At 30.3% G+C, this 22,932-nt stretch overlaps 2 protein-coding genes across 3 annotated transcripts; both read left to right on the top strand.

The window, feature by feature from the left end:
* Window positions 1-5,428: 5,428 nt before the first annotated feature.
* LOC105343434 (uncharacterized) lies at window positions 5,429-9,067 on the top strand. The gene is made up of 7 exons (XM_011450814.4): window positions 5,429-5,633; window positions 5,934-6,102; window positions 6,720-6,767; window positions 6,984-7,556; window positions 7,997-8,038; window positions 8,322-8,366; window positions 8,511-9,067. The coding sequence occupies exons 2-7, from the start codon at window positions 5,942-5,944 to the stop codon at window positions 8,533-8,535; spliced, it is 894 nt and encodes a 297-aa protein (XP_011449116.3). The 5' UTR covers window positions 5,429-5,633; window positions 5,934-5,941; the 3' UTR covers window positions 8,536-9,067.
* Window positions 9,068-14,234: 5,167 nt separating this feature from the next.
* LOC105343433 (uncharacterized) lies at window positions 14,235-22,932 on the top strand. Of its 2 annotated transcripts, none has more exons than XM_034463496.2 (6): window positions 14,235-14,367; window positions 19,346-19,620; window positions 20,610-20,798; window positions 21,443-21,514; window positions 22,045-22,131; window positions 22,652-22,932. In XM_034463496.2, the coding sequence occupies exons 2-6, from the start codon at window positions 19,397-19,399 to the stop codon at window positions 22,782-22,784; spliced, it is 705 nt and encodes a 234-aa protein (XP_034319387.2). In that variant the 5' UTR covers window positions 14,235-14,367; window positions 19,346-19,396; the 3' UTR covers window positions 22,785-22,932. The 2 variants fall into 2 exon arrangements, with proteins under 2 accessions (XP_034319387.2, XP_011449115.3); XM_011450813.4 differs by lacking the exon at window positions 14,235-14,367 and adding an exon at window positions 17,937-18,066.

Genomic DNA, 22,932 nt, shown 5'->3' with positions numbered 1-22,932 from the left:
ATTTTTATTGAATAATTATAAAACTCGTCACGCTTATAAATACTGGGGAAAAAAGCTTCAACTTCAAAGCGTGTATTCGCGCCAATCGTTATCGGACCATCTAGAAAAATTTAAAATTCAAGAGCCAAAAGATTGCTATCAGTCTCACACCAAATACGTTTAAAGTAATACATTTAGACATATCTCTAAAAGCGAAAACGACATCTTTCTAGTGGATTATCTGGAATTTGTGGTTATCGAGAGAAAATAAAATGACGGGTAAGTCGACATACTTATGGTTAATTTATTTATTTTTTTCACGTTGATAATCAATAATTATCGATAGGAAAATATTCATCTACCTTTATATTTATTTTTTAAATCGATCTTAGCCAGTATTTTTATATCTTTTATTGAACGTGAAATTTTCTTAATCGGACATGCAGTAGAACGTACACTATTTTTGTTTTTAATTGATTGGAATGTCAACGTCTCAAAATTAAGATTTTTTTTGGTCAACAAATTAAATATCAAATCTTCTTTAAATCTATAGAAAAAATGTTCTAAACTATAAACTTTTATTTTGTAAAGAAAAAAAACCCCCAAAATCTATAACTTTTAAGATTTGAGTATTTTTCTATACCTTTAAATATAGGGTTTTTGGTAAGTTTGCATCAATGGAACAAAGTTTATAATTTTGTGTTGATAATATTAACAGTCGAGGTTTATTTATTTGACGTTAAACGACTTAAAGGAAAAAAAATGATTAAACAACATAAAAATACCACCGCCCCCGAAAAAGACCCAACACAAGCCCCCCCCCCCCCCCCAAAAAAAAACAAAAAACAAAACAAAACAAACCAAAAAAAAAAAAAAATAATAAAAAAAATAAAAGTGTGACATATGACAAATTCTGAATTCAGATAGAAAATTGAAGACAGCTGTTGGTAACTTAGTTCTTACGATATTACAAAACATCGATTATAATGTAACACAACGCATAATAAAACGTACCAATGAAATAAAGCATTGTTATTACATGTATTTATTAAAAAAAAATAATATTTTTAAATAAACCTTTTGAAATGTTTCTTCATTTGACCTGACACAAACACGAAAGTAAGAGAAATACTTAAAAAAAACCCAGACAGAAATGAATATCATATTTATAGTTAACACCTTTAAAAAAAATAAGAGATAAACTTAAAAAAAAAAAATAGCATATAAAACATTCTTAACTGCCCAGGTCCAATTCTTTAGTACCAAACAATTTGGAAAGGGGTTGTACTAGTTTTTAAGTTATTACTGGTTTTATCTTGTGATTTAAAATCTAAACTGTTATCTGCATCTTCAAAAACTTCATGTGAATAGTATTCACTCTATGATAAGATTCGCTTTTTTTAATCCCCCTTAATACCTTCATGAAAACATGACAACTGAAGTATACATTTACAACATTTCTCCTCATCTTACGATTTTATACTCACAATGATAATCTTTTAGGGTCAACGGTCGTTTAATCCCAAAAGAATTTACAGTTTATTTAACCGAAACGATTCTGGGGATTACTCCTTCAAGACGTTTTGCTCTTTTGTGGTCGGTGTAAAATTTCAGACTTCATTGGGATTAAAGCGTTGTCGGTTGCAGAATAAATTAGACATAACAGGGCGAAATGGCGTCAAGAATACTGCAGAGATGGACGTTGAATGGTTTGATGCATTTACTAAAATGTTAGGATGGTAGATGTACATGTATGGGAATAAATCAGATTGATTTAAATATGGTGTCATTCGAAACCAAAAACATAACGTTTTGACCCAGGCCTATATGATGAATGTGTCATTTCAGACATAATTTGAACTACAAGATTTTCTGTTGGCAGAATACATTAGAGGTGCAGTTAACATGGGGGTCATAGGTATTGAAAATAAAATACGTTGTATACTAGTATGTACATATATATGCTTTGATGCAGTTGGTAGAGAGAAACTATGCTGGATAAAAATGAATAAATATAAACTTCATTTAAAAGGGGTACTTTCAACTTCGGGGAAAAATTAGAAAAGGTTTAAAATTCAAGATTTGGAAACTACTACTTGTACATGTAAGAACCACAACAAGAGATATTTAACAATTTAAAAGACAGTTAAGGGGAATGTACGGTCCGGGTGTGCTTTTTTAAAGAACTTACCACAAAGTCATAAATTTAGTCGGACTATTGGAGCGATCCCCAACAAGAACAATTGACATTGAACAATTGTAGTCTTGCTAGTATGTTATACCTTTATTTAGTTAAAACCTGTAATAACTTATCAGCGATGAACCTTTTGGTCGCAAGTCGTAGGTTTTTTTCTAAAACAAAGCCATGTTCTGTGTTCTACATCAATAAGAAATGAGCATCGTTCTGTCTATCTTTGAAGTAGAGATGCATATACCGGTATATTTTTTGCAAAATATTTCTTTTTCATTGGCTTTTCATTATACACTAATACACCTTGGTTTTCTGTTTTATTCTAGTAATATCATACTTAAACATTGCTTTATAGGTTCTCATCTCGAATGCTATTTTAGAAAAAAAGCGATTGAATGTTAGTACAATATTAACGTCCAAAATTACGATTAAGTTGTTCTTTGAATTTTAAGAACAAACAGAGAAATGGAATATTTTATGCTATTTGTTTGATAAAGTATAAGTCCGTCTGAATCCAATGATATCAAGTTAATATATCTCTGTCAATTTAATAAATGATAAGTTTTGTCGCCTAGGAGTTCAAAACATCGTCATTTATGAAACGATACATGAAAATTTACATTTTATTTACAATTGCCATGGTAAACATGAGTTGGATTTCAATATTGATTAAACATTTGACGAGTCAAATTGATCAACAAATAAAAACACCATTGGTTTACATCAATTTTAGATCAAACGTATCTTGCTTCATTAGATTTTAAGTCACGTCAACATACCGCTATCTTTTTTCACATCAATTTGCAACGCCCATTTGTTAATCAGAATCCCGTAACGTGTAATTTTTGAACCTAATAAACAAAATTGTATCTCTGTGCATCTCAGAGATACAAAATTGTATCTCTGTGCATCTTTAGGTCATCATTAAATGGGCGTTTTATTTTAAAATTGATAAAGCGTATTAGACATTTTGAATTTATATTCACATCCATTCTTAAATGCATTAAATCTAAAATAAAGCTTTAAGTTCTGTAATTAAAGATAAATAAAGTAGCATGAGACACGAAAAGATAGCAAACAAGTTTGCAAGATTTCGGAATTTTTTTTTTTATCAACGTTTGATTTTTAGTTTACTGAAAGCTTTCAGATCAACATATTTCTTTAACGTGTGGGTGTGAATAATTATTATTATTCTCGTATCTAAATTAAAAAAAACAAACTCTTTCTCTTGCTTAAATTAAAAAAAAAGATATTACACATGCGCAACTTAATAAGATAGCCAAAAACACGTGTTACCTCACCTTTGTCTGTACACAAATAATGAAAACCGTCTTGTCATGAGTCCTTAAAAAAAAAAAAAAAAAAAAAACTCAAATGAAACTAGTTTTGTTTTGACTTTTATCTACTACACCATAATCTCTCTTATTTTCATAAAGACAATCGCATTTAAAAAAAAAATGTATATAGCATTAACAGAAACCTTGTTTATAAACTAAACGGTACATTACATGAATCATAACAACATTTTATTTTCATATGATCAACATCGTGTACTGTGCTTTAGTACGACTTAACTACTTTACTTTTATTACTGATAGGGAGCTAATGTGAACCTATGTCACGTTGTTAAGAATAAAAAAAAAACAGTATAAAAAAGGTGATATTGAACATTGCTTAAAGTTTTTTTTAACAAACGCAACATAATAAAAACAACATTAGGAATGTTTTCGACTAGGTTGGGTTGGGTTGGGTTGGGTTGGGTTGGTTTAATCTTTTCCTAATGTCAAAATCAACATCATCTATTTGTACCCTACGCCGCTTAAATATTAGATGTCTCATTTATATAACCAGGGAAGGGTGAACTATTACACCAGAAAAAAACCTTTTGAAAAACAAGTGCTTATTAAAAAAAACTTCAATATTAAAGAATGTTTGATTATGATAAGTAGCTAATACGTTCAGAAGGGTCTGGGAGTTTGGAAACGAATACGATCTTTTTTAGAGATTATGCTGCTTTATTGCAGAGTTGCTGTTTATTGAAATCGTTTTAATGCGATTGTAAATGCAAATTGCGCTCATATGAATAAGTCAATACGTTAAATCCCCATAACAGTCGATAAACTTGCACCTACAACTTCATTAAAATAGTACTGCAAAATAAATGTGTGCTTCTTCGGTACAAAGATACTCTTGAGTTCTGTCATTACGAGCCTTTGGTTCATTGGAGCTTGTACTTGTATGTAAAATAAAAGTCTCGATGTCTATAAGAAGTTATTAAAATTGGGTGTAAGTAATTTACACTTACGCACAATCAGCAATATACTGCAAATTGCATGAAAGGGCAATAGTCAGAAATGCATAGTTTCTGATAATATTACTCATAGTTTTGTACTCCGTGAAATACTTTTACTTAAAGAAAAAAAAACTAAATGTAATTAAAACTCATTCAATGATAATATTTTTCTACAGATTACAGAAGATCAATTGGGGTTGCATGTAATCAACGTAGTCTTACTTAACTACAACTTATAGCATTTGGCCTTTTAACTGAAGATTTCTCAAACATGCTCTCTACGATACCATTTCAAATATGGTTACTGAAAAGTGCAGAGCATCTCGTTAAGATACCCGATCTTGTTATCTTCTGCATATCTAGAATTTTGACATAAAATTAAAGACAGATAAAAACATATTAAAAGGACATTCATTTCGAATCACCTTGACCTACTTTCCATTTCATTCTTTTGCAATGGTACAAAAGGCATAAATACTCCCATATGAAAGCAATTTCTTTACTTTGGAAGTCAATGATAGTGTGCTCTATCAATCTTTTATTCAATGAAAAAGAATCGGTTTTTGTTACCCATGTTGTTATGATTATGGAAAGAAAAATTCTTAAAATTTATTACCAGTGTAGGAAATATACACCTGATATGAATATGTATTATTGATTTAAAAAAAATGTTCAAGAACATTTTAGACAGATTATTTTTAAAATACAGTTTAAATACTCTATTTAGATATGAAAATCTTATTGTAAGTCGTATAAAGAATCAAACTTAATAAATTACCATTTAATCAATAAACCATTCGGAGTACTTTTAATTAATTTCTTTGAAAATTAAAAAAAAAAAAATCTTGAAAAAAACCTGATTCTTTTCGGTTTGTTTTTTATAATCAATTCTCTTTTATTTTATTTTTTTTTTTTTTACAAAAGACTATAAAAATTATAAGCGCTATGATTATATTTCAGTTGTTTGTCCACGTTTAAACCCCTTTGCCTTGGATCCAATCGTAATTACGTCATTAAATCAGTACGAACTACGCCTTTCAACTTACGACAGAACACCAGGAACGGAAGTGACACTTACCTGCGTGGACGACCTTCAAATTCAAGGTCAAAGTGTTATCACGTGCCAAGATGATGGAAACTGGAATTTTGAATCACGGCCATATTGTGCAAGTAAGAATATGCCATGCTACATAACCTTTAAACAGAACAGAAATATTTATTTAAAAAATAATCATTTTGAGGAAAGAAGTATACCCGTGTCTAGGATAGTTTTTCATAAAGACTATTTTTTTAAATTAAAAATTCACGTAAATGAAAAAAAAAAAAAAACCTATTTCAAATGTTTGGAAAAAAAAAACAACAACATATATATCTCCTTTAAGAATTCTTGCTTCTCTTGAATTCTATCATCATTGAAAATTTTGTTTGTATAAAATGAACAAATTTGTTACAAATAAGAATGATTTTCAGAGCCGTCAATGTACGAATACCCTACCGCTGATGACCCCGTAACCCCTGACCTTCCCGAGAACGCCAAGATTTTGATTGGTGTGCTGGTTGCTGTGACGTTCATTGTTACCATCATTCTCGTCTATTTCAGTTGCCTTATTCGCCGGAAGATGAAAGAGCTGCAAAAACAGTAAGCTAATAATAAGTCCAACTAAATTGTTGAATTAATGAATGATATACTGAAATTTAAGAAAAATTCCTCCGACCTAAAACAAAGCTACTATATATATAAAGCTTGCTATTTGCCCATGTATGACTGAAAGTAATATGCCTACCGTTGCTCAAATGGAATTTAGATACACTGACAAGTTACAAAGTTTTAGGTGGACACTGAAACCATCATAATTTTGAAACTAAATGTCTAAATTGTTATCTGTTATTTAATTATACTAAAACATCGCATATACAAACACAGAATTTCTCAGTCCTAAATTTTAAAAATCTGACATAAAACCTGATTATAGAAGGTTGCCAAACCTTATAATGTAACAAGTCGAACAAAAGTATGTTCATTGAAATGCATAGACAGCCCTTTTAAAGAAATAGTTATAATCATTGCCAGATCCATGATCACATGAAGTGAAAGGACCAAACATTACGCATGAATTCATATAAAAACAAGGTTCTTATCAAACTTAACTGATTTATTTTAAGCACGAAAAACGATCAGCATTTTGAAACTTGTTCAAATTGTAAAAATTTGTTGAGTTCTCTTTAATATTAAATTTTTCTGATGTATTTCTAAAGTCAGCGGCTGAGGGAAGATTTTTCCCCTGCAGATCATGACAATAAGAGGTGAGTCTCACAACATTGTTACACATTGATCAGTATCCTCATAACAATAATCAGTCTGTTCGCTATCAAAAAATATTTCTGAAGGTAAATCCATAATTGCTAGTCGTAACGTTGTTGCATTGAACCTTTTACAGATAATTTTCTAATGCGTGTAAAATTATGTCTATGATAGTTCATAACCATGCATTTGAGTTGAATTTAACAACCATATTACAGAAATGGAGGATCACTTTTCATGAACAACATTGCCCGAGGTCAACAAGCTCTCTATGACTACGATTACATGGACATAAGCGGCAACGATTCTTACGTCAACGACAACAGAAACAACTCCACTGCAAGATCACTGGCTTCAAGCTCCAAAAGAGATCCCACGTCCCAAAGGTCCAACTCCAAAAGGGACACGAACACTCGCAACAGTCCAAAACCGAAAATCAAACTTACCAACAACAGACAGAAGGTGCGAAGACACAGCGAGATTCTCCGAACCAAAAACAACAACAGCAACCAGGACGGACAGACGACTCTTACCGACAAAGACAGAGACACCTCGAAAGTATTTTTGAATGTTAACTTAGGACTCCGTGGTGATTCTAAGCGTCTCAATGGTAAAAGGCAGAGGAGTCTGAGCGAAGAAGGACGGAGAGACACTGAGTTGACAGTTCCTTCTGTCAGCCAAGAAAACTCGAAAATCAACAAAGGTGGCAACCAAACGAGCAGTATAGCCCCTATATTCGCCATTTCTGGAAGAACGAATGGTTCACTACATAGAGGATCAATATCACTCGGGTAAAACTTTACATGAAATATACATTTACTATGAAACGAGTCCTTTGATTTTGAAATAAAGAATAAATACAACTATTTTTTATAACATACTGTTGAATCATTAAAATTCGTGGGGGCCAATTTTCGTTGATTGCTGAAATTTTACAGGTTCGAGGGGACGTAATTTCGTGTATTTTCGTATACATACAAAAGGATTATGACTTTATAGCCCTAGTTTATTAGTTGGAGGGGGTGTATATTCGTCGATGAGAGGTAGCCACGGAAATTGAGCCACCACGAAATCTAATGATTCCACAGTATGATCTGTATTTTTCTTTCAATGTGAATTCCCTACATTTAAAATATATTTTGAAAGCTGAGAAATTTATATTTTGAAGGTGACAGTGAATTTGTTTATCTACAATATAAAGTAACAATATATTGTTTTCTTTGGGATATAGAGAGGAAGACCACCGCCATACAGATCTGACAGAAATCAACACGTAAATGCAACACTTTTTTGATTGAACAACATCACTTCAAAATCACTGCTATCATTTAATTTTCTATTTCCGCTTTGTGTATTTTGATTACATACTGTTTATGAAAGATAATCATTTTTCGACACATGCATATTTACTTAAATAAATCTAAAAAAAAAAGATGTAATTAAAATAATATAGATATCAAAATTGATTTTCATTAAAAAATATCAAGAATTTAATTCAAACTTGTGACAGTGATATCAATAACCTTAAAAATGAAGTTGTCTTATCCATTTTTTAGGGACGCAATGAGCTATGGAAGAGATCCATTCTTGTGGAAATCAGTGTAAGATATTAATTATAAATAATTATTGATGCAAAGAATGATAACTCATGTTCGAAAATTTTATAACAATGAGGTATTTTTTTTTCTCGTTTGATAATTCACTAAAGCTGTTGACCAAAGTTTTTTTTTATATTCTTTTTTCAGTCCTCGCGACTGGAACTCCCATTAAAACAACACACACAGAAAGGTTGTCATTAAGCACAGGACATTTTGTTTTTGGTTGTTGAATTTTTCCATGCACGGTGGCAATATAAATATCATTATTGTAAAGCATTGTGATATATTCATTGATTTTGTATACTTGTATTTAAAAGTCATGGCATAAATATCCATTTTTTGTGTAAAGCTGTATTTCCATGCATATTTATCTAAATACTGATTTGTTCTACGATATTGGTTTTTTCATAGTTGGTGATCAATATTTATATTTATTTGTGATATATGTGGTTACACATGATTGAAATTATGTTTCTATCACCAGGAACTATTTAGGCAAATGTTGTTAAAAAATTGAATAAAATTTCAATGCTGAATCGTTTAAATCAAAGTATTTATTTTTTTTCTTAATTTCTTTATCGTAGTATTTTCACTTCAAACAACGTTAGTATTTTCTTTTATAAAACATAAGACAAATTGGATAAAATAAAGAGAATTATGTTAAATAAATATATGATTTTTCCAGTAAAAGCACATGTAAACATATATTTTGGTTCTATTTTGTTTTTATTAATTATATAACAGATTACACATTGTTGTATTAACATGAGCAACGATAGTGAAAAAAGTAAAATAAGAAAAAAACCCAAACAAAACTGTCGAGCAGACATAAATGAGGAGTGTATTTCTTATCTTATTACAAAGGTATTAATAAGTCCCGCAAATTTGGCTATCTACAGACCTTGCAAATAAGATTGAAAGCTTAACACAGTAACATATCGTTACTCGTTTATAGAAAATATGTCTTTCTTTGAACATCTGTATCACGCTTATATTTACATGACTGTAGAAAGTCATTTAAAAATTTCAACCAAAATTCAAAATTGTTGTTTTCAACAACAATCCCATGTATGGTGCAAAACACCTAAGGAAAGAACAGCAAATATCAAAATAGAATTAGTAGAATTTTTTTTCAAAAATACAAAACCTATATTCTAGCAAGGGGTGAACGTTCTTATTTTTCATAATTCCTATTTCTTATATCAACAGCATGATTCACTTAATTTGTTTATAAAAAGATAATCCCTAACGCCTAATATGCCCAAATGCAGACATTGTAATCAGGTTTGACAACATTTGTTGTTTGCTCTAAAAATATTTTGGTTTTCAGAATAACTGTATAAGCCATTAATGGTGGGTCTTTTGCTTGAAATCTGACACACCTCGTTAACGCATCACGTAATAAAAATAAAGTGTTTATGTCAATAGAAATATTCTTATATAAGCAAATCCTTTTCATTTAGTTACCATCATAGCGGTTAGTTTTTTTTTAATTTCGGAGGGGGGGGGGGGTGTTTTGGATTATGAAATTATCTGTGAGATGAATGAACCCCCCCCCCCCAAAAAAAAAAATCAAATTTTTAAATATATGTGTGGTATATGAAATATAAAACACCGTTTTGCGCTCATTGTGGACAGGCCAAACTTGTGTGAAAAACTTTAAGCAATCATGGTTGCTGTCTATTTTTTAAAGTCCCTAAATATTAGCAGATGTTTTTGCAAAATGGAATGCCAAAGATCTTTTGTTAGCATTGCTGCTGGAAGGACATAATTGTACAATGAGAAACTAACAGTATTTATACTATCCCGAATTATCGTTTGTCTAATTTATCAAAATCTGAAAAATGATAAAGAATAGCTTTCTTTCCCCCACTGCGTACGTGCAGTGTTTAAAAATAGAATAAAAGTTCTTATGGGGTATGGAAGCGAGCCAAACATTTTTTTAATTGAACGTTTTACTGCTCAACCTAAAATTTAGTGTCAATTTTTGAGATCATGTGTAAGCGATATACAAAACTCATGACTTAAAAAAATCAAAAAACATCAGATGATGAAAAACAGCAGACATTGTTTTTTATAACTACGAACAAATATGAAAATTAAAATAGAATAGAAAAATGATAAAAAAAACCTTTCATAAACATTTTCCAACAATATAAATAAAGTTATGGCTTGAACCTGTTTACATATTACATATTTGTTAACGTAAGATCTGTATCTCGCTTGTAAATTGACAAATGACATTAACATTTCTGTGGCAATCAAAATATATCAATTAACTTTTCAACATATTTTAAACAAAATAAAACAGACAGAACAAAACAAAAGTAGAACAGAAAACAAAATGAATTCAAAAAAAAAAACCATTTAAATTCACCACCATTCTTTATGTACGTAAAGGAAAAATAAATAAAGAAAAAAGCTTATTTGATTGGTAAAAAAGAAAGTCTATATCATTATTAGGAAATGACACAACAGTAGGTTTTTACCAGAAGGAAATATTGCTTCTCCGGAAACAGTTCTTTTTATATCGTTACTGATATCATCGTTAAAATGTGGTTGAGTGAGATATCATTTACACTAAAATTTATGAACGACTTAAGATATGAGTAATAAAACTTAAAAGAAAAAAAAATAAAAGTCTGAAAATTTAACATTCGTTTCTCTTACGGCAATTAAAATATTTGACAAATATCACTTGAACATATTCAGACAATAAGCAGTTTATTGATGATTTAAAAAAAAAAGTTTTAGGATTACATACACACTCAATTTTTATTTATCACGCAATGTTAATCAGCTTCAGACAACATCAGTCTAATATGATACTGATACAATCCTTGTATGATGTAAAATGAATAAACTAACCAAACTGTACTCAAATTTATGTCAAATGTGATGCGTAATATCGTCATAAATGACTCTGAAAAATTATTAGAAATATTCATTTATATCACAAAGTATTCAAATTTGGTAAAAATGTCTGAAACAAAACCGGTATTTAGTTAATTTACATGAGGTCAACGCATTTTTTAACATAGCTTTTTTCAACATTATACCGAAGAAATAAATGTGTGTAGCCATAAGACCATCTGTTTTGATGTCTTATCATTTTGATGAAAGTATCTTGTACCAAAACGAATAAGTAAAAGGCACATAATAACATGTGAATATTTTTTCATGATGGTTTAAATTTAACTACCAACTTTATTTTTATCGAAAAAAACCCAGACACAACATAACCATTGATTAATTAGGACTTGAAAATTCTAGTTGAACCTTGATCGTGTTTAGTAAAAAAAAACCCCTAAAATTGTTCTGTGTTTTTAGTTTTACCTAGCTCATTATAATAAGCAACCAGAGACAAATCAGCTGATAATGCATTTACAAAAAAGAAAAGGAGTAACATTTTTAAAATTCACTTCTTAATTTTAATTCTCTAACGTCATCGTCCCCATTTTACGTCCGACTCCAAAACAGATAGATGTAGATAGCAATATAAATCATAAATATATCCTTTAAAAATAAGTGCACAAATTATTGTTATTCAAGAACAAAGGTACATAACCCTTCATTGCTTACTTTGAGCGGTAGGAACATCTAGTAAATAGAGTAAAGAATATTTATTCAAATTAACAGTCTTATCTTTTATATCATCTGACCAAAGTATAAATAGTTTAATTTAGTGTACAAAATCTTGCGTATATATTGAGTAAAGACTTGTTCATCAAGTTTAAATGTTAACTTTATTTGAATTTTCATAAGGTTCTCTTTTGTCTCTTCGTTTTATGTCTAGTTTTCTGCTACACAAACACCATTAATCACAATGGTCCGCCAGAGAATGTTGTACCTCTGTGAAACGCCCTGCTGCACTCATTAACCTAGTTTGAAGAGCCGTCCATCTATATGTGTATATTTTAAGGTGACTTAATTATAATAAGGACAGATATCATCTATAGAACCTAGGAGAGTTTCATTAGAGTTGAAAACTATGCAAATTTTGCATGAAATGCACCATACTAACGCAAATGGGGGCAGTGAGAAACTGTGAAATATGATTCCTAGGGCTAGACAAAGAAACATTCTGTAGAAAAATTGACGTAATATTTAATACTGTGACGAATTGACACAATTTTTAGAAAATAAAATAAGTCCATATGTTAAATTATTTTCTTCTACGACTAAAACCAATCCTTTTTTTTTCCTTTAACTACTCCACAAATGAAATATCTCATTATTTAAGATTTCTTCATTTTATTTTTAGCACAAGGTAGCAAAAAATGCTGAACACTTTTTACCTTGCAAGAAAGTGTATTTTGCTGTTAATTACAGTGCTACAAAAAATAATGCAATATTCCTCCAATAAGTGATTAATTCTACGATATTGATAAGCTTAAAAAAAGCAAATCATCTGTAGTATATTCCAATGATAGCTGATTATTAATTTTAAAAATGTCATTTTCTCGTCCAGCTATTTTTGTCTTGTTTGGGTGACTTTAAATTTCCATTAACAAGTCAAGAAATAACTTAGATATACAAATGCAGTGTTAAAGTGGCTGAATAAAAAAGAAATACTTTCCATACCTTTTAGTATGAAAAAAAAGAAAAAAGAAAAAACGAAAAACCAAAACAATTATCGAAGCTCAAATAGCACAATACTCATACTTTCCTTCTTATTTGCTTGTAATTGTACATGTACTTGTAAACCAAATCTTGTATCATCTGTAATTCTTATTAATAGTATATTGAACTTTTTTGCATACTTGCCCATAAAAAATATGTGTGGGAGAAACGTCAGTCGATAATTTGTTATCCGTTTGAAAGTTGGAATTTATATCATAATAATATCGATCATTTTAATAATTTATTCAAATATTTTGTAAACAAAGTGCTATAAAATAATAGAAGAAAATATACATCTGTTGATATATATTACAGCCAATAATAAGAGATGCTGATTTATCCGATGACTCAATTAGCGTGACCTTCGTGAACTTAATGGATCGTCTTAAGATTGTAGACCGCTCAATCATTCATTATGTTATCTATTCCTCACGTTCACTATTCATTTCATTTTGTTATTAAATTGATTTTTTTCTCTCTGAATTATGATTCATTAGATAATGATTTCTTGAGAAAATAAACGATTATCAACCCATAGATCATAGCCTCCCACAACTTTTGTACATTGTTTTTACTGTTTAAAAAATAATTTCGATTGAACATTCTAAGTATGTTTACCTCCACAAAAATGACTTAGTTTAGATCTGTTCCAAGTTACTGAAAAAGTTTATCCAATTAAATGTAAAGCATAACACTAAAACCCGGCGTTTAATTACGCTTATATGTATATCTTTTCCCAATATTTTTAATTAACTTAAATACATAACATCTGCCCAATCATGCAAGTTTTTCTTTTAAGAAATCACATATGCTGCGTATTCTCGCAAAATAATTGCGAACTAGTTAGATGAAGCTAAACAGTTTCATTTTCCTTTAATTTCATTAACTATTTTCCAAAATTAACGTTTCATATCAAATTTTTTAAAGGGGAAGGTGAAAAAAGATTTTCAATATAATTTTCGGACGGAAACATAAATGGTTGACACTATACGTAAATAATCTATTTGCACCGAGGTTTAAATTAAAACCGAAAACCATTCACTAAAGTTAAAACTAAAAAGCAATTACGTCGGGAAGGCTAATTGTTATAATCGATTACAAAAAAACCTCGTTTACATCACAACCGCCCCCAGCCCAAGTCAATCCCAAACAGCTCTACCGCACATCCATAATGTCAAAGTAAAAACAATGGTCATATCAAATACCCAAAACAGGCGAGGTCAACCTATTTGACGGAAACGAAATTGGTTGTCATCAAAAATGAAAAATATTTAGAGTTATGTGATTATGAAGCTCAACCTCCTACTACTGTCAGTGAGCAACGTTGTTTAAATATTAGACAAGCGAAGATTATTTACCAGTAGACTTGCTTTTAACGAAGGTAAGTGGAGTGTGTGATATATATGCATGTGTGTTAACTATTGTCATAGTTGGTCTAATTGAAAACAGATGTTTAATCCCGTCTGTATTTATATGTACATGTATACCTGATATATGTGTTTCGTGTATCTATAGAACTTGTAAATGCTAATTAGTACTACTCGATTGCCTCGTAAATAAAAAATGGAAATTTTAAAAAAATGATTTGTAAGTTAATCTTTATTTTGCTTCTAAATATTAGTTCGGAAAATGTGTCTTACAAATTTTACTACTGCTGCTTGGAATATAAACATTATCATAAAAAAATCTTTTTGATATAACCTAATTTAATAACTTGATATGTTTACAGATATGAAAAGACAGATATAAGACTGATTTTAGCTAATCATAACAAATAATTGTAAAACCGTCTATATATCATTGACGCAGAAAAAAAAAATTATGTACATGATAATGACATGCTAGAAATGTTGACGATATTACATTTTTGCTTACGGTCGAAATGCATGTAACATGTTCAATTTGACATTCAGACATGCCTTTTTGTGATTTGCGTTTTAGCAGAGTTTTCCCTTCATAATAACGGTATTAATTCATCATTTTGTACAAATATAGCATTTTGACCAATCTTACATTATACAGAACGTATGATGATCTTTCTTAGTACATGGGGAGTGGTTCCCGCATGGAGTGTTCATTTTCAATCAAATGACTCAATTTAGACGGAAAAAACACATCAATAAATTAAATTATTTTTCTAACACTTGTTTCATCGAATTCAATCAATGTAACGAAGCAGTAGTATGGTTTATTGATAGTCTACTCTCATTTGTTTAACCTAGTGAATCTAATCTAGTGCTAATATAATCTGAGGTAATGTTTGTTTATTGAGAATGCTAATCCTCAGAAAACCCCTAAAAATCGTCTTTGATAAAAGAGCAATAAAATGTACATGTACTTCATATAAACAATAATTTTTTAAAGCAAAAAACTATACAATTGTGGCTTTTAGAGCACATACGACTAAATGCATAGTTTAAATGGACAATTTCCCCAATTTTAATCCCTGTGGCTAAACATTTCAATTATTTAAAAACGTGTTTCATATATTTAACAATGAATGCATTTTACAGGTTATTGCAATGCTATAAACATTATACTTTTTACCACAGTTCTCATTATGACACAAACTGGAAAAAATATTATCAGTGGGAGGGGTTGCAATTTTCATAATAGAGATATTCATTAAAAACGAGCATATGTTTAAATTGTTTTTTGTTTTTTTTTTACAATATAGCATGCTTGAAATAATGCTTATCAAGTGCAGCATGAAATTGATTATCTGTCTAAGTGAGATATTGCAATTTGTGATTGAAACAACAGTATTTTTCAATCAATAGCAAAACAGTTTTGCTGATTTAAAATCCCGCACGACCTTTTGCATAACATTTATGACACACAAAACAATTATGACACGGGAAGTAAACAATTGTTACGTAACAACCAAAGACCGCCACAAGATTGCTGACGTAACAAACGAATCGCACGGACAATATTTTTAAGAATCTGTATGCATCGAACTATACCTATAAAATAATAAAGACTAAAATGAGAAGACTAAAAATCAAAGTACCGAAGAACTGACGGAAGTTAATTCTATCGATGTTTATTTATTTTAAAAGCAATGATATGTTATTTTGCAGTACCACTACGGGTAGTTTCTAATGTGTATTTGAATTATGCACATTTTTATAATATGATTTTTTGGACTTTTTCGACACAAGAATGTTGATAAAACCCTATATGAATCATGTTAAGTAATATTTAAAGAAATAATTAATTCAATCAAACTATGTGTCAGTGATAGAACTATATCTGGAAAATTTATGGATCAAAGCACTATTGAAGTCTAGTCTCGTTCAACCAAACGCTCGGCTCTCGCCGTTAATCTCCGACAAGCAAGAGAGATTCTCTGCTTGTCGGAGATTTACGGAGACAGCCGAGCGTCGAGTTGAACGAGACTATATTGAACTCTAGCGTAAGAATACATACGACTAAAAAAAATATCTAAATTGTTTGTACCATTTAAAATCTGACTATTTTCAAAGTATTTATAAATAAGTTTCCTTAAAAAACAATGCTTAAGAATACATTACATCGAACTTATAAGTTATTTTCAAGAACGAAGTCTTGTCAGCGGCGATGATTTGTGCTTTGGTCCAAACACTGTTTCACTTTCAGTTTGTCAGAGTAACTGCATAGGAAAGTTGATTAAAATCAACTCCCAAAAATTACAATACGTATAGTCTATTGAATTCTGGATTAACAATTTCATTGCTTTCATAGAATCCATATTTGATTTTGAACAGTTAAAATGCAACTATTCATTTCTTATGTTCAAAAGTTTTGTCAAGAATTATTTTTTTCAACTGATTGAAAACCGCCAATTTTCATTCGACTTTTCATATACTGTAAATTTTCACTTTAATAGTCACACAATAAACTTATTTTAAAATTCAATTGTATCGTTATACCAAACTATAACTACGGCGAGATCTAGAGAAGAACAGTTCGAACCATGACTTTCAAACCAATTGCAAATAAATGGGAGAACTGACTTTGTGACTTTGTTATATGTAACATTCAACTAAATTCTAATAAGTGGTGAACAATCTCATGAAAACTGCATTGTTTCTGTTGTATAATACTTATAATATACAGAGCCACAGGGCAAAAACACAGAAATTAAAAAAAAACAAAACAAAAAAAAAACAAAAAAAAAACAAACAAGAATCACAAAGTGGTGTGGAAAAACAGATTGAGAATAGATGATAAAGTAACGTAGTTTTTGTGACCTTTTCATCAAGCAAACTAATTTCCTGGGCTAGTCAAATTACATGAAGACATTTCATTTTTAAAAATTTCTTTTTTAATATTTTAACTTAAGATACTGGTAAATCTTTTTTTTTTAAATAAAAAAAAAAGATTTACAAAACCATAAACTTGAAACACATTGCAATATTCTGGCCATTAGAATAAAAGTAGCCTTTTAAAAAATTTAGATATGAACAGATTTGCAAATGAACATTTTTCGTTCAGGAAACCGGTCAGAATGAACCAATTTATAGTCTTATTTGAATGGCAAGCCTGTATAGAGGCCTTGATTCATTTGACACTTTGTCTCGTTTTCTACGGTTTACTTAGAAAATTTATCGCTTTACTATAGTTTTGTTTCGATGTGCTGAATTGTTGGCAATGCCAATGTTCGCAATGTTATAACTATTGATAGAAAATTACATCTAAATGCTATTTTTTTTTTATCTTTGGTGCACAGAAGCTCTCCTAACCTTTTTCGTTTCTCCACACGCCCAACACATTAATCTAAGCCCCCAAACCGGTTTTTCTATTTTTTATTAACACTTGTCATAAAAAATATTATGCAAGTTAGTACGGATAAGATATTTTATGAGTGTGTTTGATATGCAGAAGTCGACCTCCTTTTTCCAAAGCCGCTGTATACTAGAATTGGAAAATGAACAGGTGTTTGCAATGTCTTTTTCATGAAAATGATTGTTTAATACCCTAAATGTTGCCACGTACTTTTCAAAGGATTAAAGGAATAATTACTTGTGGGCTTTATCAGTTCTTAAATAGTGTATTTTATCAACTGTGGAAGAGAGACTTATATTTTACATGTGTAGTAAGTATTTTTGGACTTTACCATGGTTGCGAATGAAATTACTTTTCTCTTTTATTCTCTTTAGTCAAAAACGTTAAGAGAGAAAGACACTTTTAAGTAAAATAACATCACAACTTAAGACAGGAATGTTTACACCAAAAATTTTCTTTTAATAATGAAAATATGATTCATATTGTTAATTATGTACATCCCCCCCCCCCCTTAAAATTTTTTTAAAAAATAATAAAAGATCGTCGCCGACTTTGACACTAAACAATCGTATAGGACATATATTTCTACCATGTTTGAATTTCTATTTGTTACGTATTATCTTTATTATCTCACGGTTGATTATAGGCACGCAGGTCTAGACGCAACATATTTTATGTCACATCTTACTGATGACATTCCAGAGAGACTAGAATGTGTATTATATTTAATTAACCTAGCCTAGGTGTTTTAATTATCTTGTGTTAATTGTTTTACACACAGTTAACAAAGCATGGCAACAAAACAGGACTGAGAAAAATACCATTACCAACCAAAATGATTAATGCGATCTCACAGTGCATAGCACCAGATTATGTTACGCACAAACGGTTGTAGAAAAGCTGTCTTTTTTTGAAAATCTCAAGAATCTAATGCAGCGCTACCGTTTTCATAATTTTATTATTAATTTACCATATACCTAGCAAATACCTATAAGTCAAACTATACATCTATATGTAAGTACTATCAGTATTTTTGTTTGTTTGTTAACCTCAATGGTGACGTTATGACTTTATGAATGTGCATCAATAATTATTAAAGGATTAATATATTAAACATATTAAACATATTCAAAGTTGGCTCAAAGTTTAAAAAATTAATTTGTTTTGTATCTTTAACATACCAGGGGAAATAATTGTTTGCAATGCAAACCGATAAAATAATGTTTAGATCAAAACCACGAGTTCCCATCCCAATGAACACGGTTTATCGTAAGATAAATAGACGACTTTCAACCGCACGTTCACTGAACGATTTTGAATAGGTGGCTAAATGGTAGAACTATGGCATTTTGTTACCTTTTAGTTACCTTCAGCCAAAAGTCCATTGCCTTGATGACAGAGAATTTCGTCTTATATCTATCTATTTGAGCATTTGTTTAATATGAAAACTAATTTATTAATTTTAGTTATGCGTTTCACTAGCTACGAGACGCCCCATTAACGTTGACCCCAAGAAAGATTAATCATTTTACACTACAATTCACTTCAATAGCTTTTTATAATATTTTTACCTGTATGTTTTTTTTCAGATACAATATCTATATAAAATTTAAATAAGGAAATTCAATTGTGGTACAAAAATGGACAACATGTCAGCAAGTTCTCGGAATGAAACAACTCTGGTGTCGTTTGAAGATATTGACGCTGGGTTTTCAATACAGGACAGGGTTTTACTTGGAGCCTTGTCAACAGTTGGCGCTCTTGTGGCTCTGGCCTTAATGCTCCGATTTATGAAACAACCTTGCAAACATCGCTTAGACAACAAAGATAGTGACAAAAAAGAATATGACAAATTTTCATCAAGGTAAATAATCCTTACTTAACTGAACTGTTTGATCAATGTCAAATTATTCGAGCATTCTCATTTTGGAGTTTACGGTAAATAACGGACAAAGTTGATGAAAACATAATGTTTACTATTTCTATAATGTTTTTTTTCGGTAATATATTACGGTTTTATATTATAATTTGTTACATATTGTACCTTAAATCAAAGCATGTCTCATACAATACGAATAAGTAACAGAAATATCATTTAAAATCAATCAAACCATTAAGCATCAAGTAAAATTAATTGGAAATGGTCTCTTTAGATCTTTGAATTAGATATATGTTGGTTCTCTGTAAAGCCGAACTTTTTAATTTGTTTTGTTTGTCAAGAACTCCATCTTTAGTCCATTACACTGTCTCCCTTCTTTAGCAACTAATCCTTGCAAAAGCGGAACTACACATGCATACAAATCAGCGTACTTTTAAAAGTCGAATGATTGAGCGTGTTCTAATTGTTTTAGTTTGTTAAGGTAACACTGATACGTTACCTTTTTTTTCTTCTACGTACACTATGCATGCCTTACATTCCTTGCTTCTATTCGATACAGTAGATTTTAATAAATTTCACAATAACTAGAATTTTAATGATAAAAAGCCATTCAATTATCCATCATTAATATATGTGATATACATTATCAGTTGGTTAGAGTGATAGGATGCTTAAGAGATTCATTTTTGAATTCTGCAACAATAATGTGTCTTTTGGAAAACTAAATGATACAAACAATGTTTTTTGTGACAAAGAGTGAATCGTGACCATGTTTTTTCCATTGGTATTGATACTAAGAAATCTATTTTTATTCTAAAATGATCTTAAATTGAAAAAAAGAAGAAAAAAAAACACCCACAGCGCATTGTATTTATAATTTATATCTTAATTTTATTGATGATATTTGATTTTTATTGGTCAACCTAAACATCTCTTGCTATTCTCCTACGGTAGCTTTGCTTTTTACATTGTAGTTTGAGTTTGGAAGACGGCTCTTCGGATGTATCATGTAAAACGTCCTCTTCCGGGTTTTCGGAATCCTCGGGAATGTCCAGTCAAGGAACACAGATATCTTACTGTTCATCCGAATTTTCTCTTCAATCTGACCAAAGATCACTTTCATTTTCTCAATCTTTGCCTGATTTGACGGGAAAGAATACAAAGTAAGTTCAGTTTTACGGCGTTGATAAAAAATAGAAACCATTTTGAAGTTCTATTTATTCAGTCATCTGAATAATGAATAAAAGTTAAATATATTGTTACTTATTAGCATACATGTTCCATTTAGTCACTATTATTAAACCTAATATTTAAAAATCTACATCATAGACACAAAGGACACATTCTTTGTGTCAGTAGTTTGTGCGCTACTATTAAATTTTGCATACTGTGGTTTCATTAATATTCAAGGGCATCACTTTTCGTGGATAAAGTGAATTTTACAATTTCAAGGATACGTAAATTCGTGGCCAATGACCCTATAAATACAACATGTTATTAAGAGTTGCACTTCAATGAACATTATATTTTGTGGATCAACTAAACAACGAAATCCATGAAAATTTGTAATCAACGAATATTGATGAAACCACAGTATACTTAAAAAATAGCAACGTTGCAAAACGTTGTTTGCTATCAAATAAAAACAATCAAATCTCCATGATAATAACACTTTGAAGGCTTGTGAAAGCATGCAAAGATTATAATGAAAATATCATTGTTTTATGATACTGTTCTTGAATTCGCTTTTAAATGCCACAACAGTAAATCGTTAAAAGTCGCAATGGTTTTTTTCTTTTCGTTATAGGTCATTCAATATTCTGTCTCCTGCTGTTTTCGCCTTAAGCTCGGATTATACCAAATCTTCTTCTCAAATAATGTAAGTTCACATTTACAATGATAGTTCGACCTGAATGAAATCAGGATATTATTAAAAATGTATTACAATTAAGAAAAAATGAATGTTTGCTTTACATTGTAACTCAATAAAGATCAGTAAAAAAACCAAAACAACATTTTCCAGTATAGAGTTCAGTCTTGTTTTCTATATTCACGAAACAAAAAAAAGTGACGTATCAGAATTCATCAAATTCTGACGCTTCGTTTTGTGACGTAGGCAGAGAAAGGCACATGCGTACGATAATAACTTGCGCATAGACCAATTAAGAACAGGTTATGTCGTGTTATTAGACACTCCCTGATGAAAAACGTAAACACATTTTTAGTCATTTTCTAAACAATTGGTGCACCCATTTTTTATAACTCCAGGTATTATTTGATAAAACAATTATTAACAGGACACAATAACTGTAATTAATGTTTTCTTTACCAGATTGATTAATGATGCAACTGTTTATGTCTTGTTCGTAGTAAGCTGGCATTTTAATTTTTATTTTCTTCACATTTTAGAGGAAAAACTGATGACTACTCATCTAAGGAAAAGGATTCAATTAAGTCTGCAGAAAATCTAGACAGTTTACTATCAAATTCAGTTATGTAAGTGTCTTGTTTATGTAAGTGTCTTGCCATACAATTCGAAAGTATTCTTTTTTTCAGGAAATATCGGCATGTGGTATCATTGGTCAGCTTCGTGTTTATGTAATGCGAAAGCATTATGTACAATCAAAATGATGCATGTATATACATGTAGGAAAAACATCACACCATTTTGTTGATTTTCAAAATAGGAAAAATACACATCACTCCTAGTAGACGATCTTAACTTACAATTTTACTATTGTTAGAATTACGTTACCTGAATCATTATGTAATTTTGCAAATGTTCTTATCTCATGGCAAACGCATAGGGATAATGTTTAAGTAATCTACATGTAATTAAAGACTTACATGGATATGTCATTGGTCACTGGAAAGTGAACAAAATAGTGCGAGACGCAATGCTAGCGTAAATAATAAAATTTGCCAGATGCTTTATTAGATGCAACTGCTTAAGCCGATCACAAAAATATGTATATTGACAAGAATACTGCCTTATTGATCATAATTTATTTTGTAGGTCTCTTACATCATCGTTGCAAACGAACGACAAAAGGAAAACAACCGTTGAGCATGCGTACGGGAAGTTCATGCCAAAATATTACAAGAGTATCCCAGAAATAGACAAGTCACTAGACCCTGCAAAACTTTAGGACTAATGAAAGTGACTTAATAGGATTTTTTTTAAAATTAAAGACATGCTGTAAATGTACATATCTATTTGTAGCCACTACGTGGCAAAATGTCAGTAACATTCTGTAAATGTGATTATTTACGCATTGGGGAAATTTGCTATAGTTT

The sequence above is a fragment of the Magallana gigas genome, chromosome 1 (assembly GCF_963853765.1).
Source record: "Magallana gigas chromosome 1, xbMagGiga1.1, whole genome shotgun sequence".
Taxonomy (NCBI): Eukaryota; Metazoa; Mollusca; class Bivalvia; order Ostreida; family Ostreidae; genus Magallana; species Magallana gigas.
The sequence above is the reverse complement of the archived record's forward strand: the minus strand, read 5'-3'. Positions and strand labels throughout refer to the sequence as shown.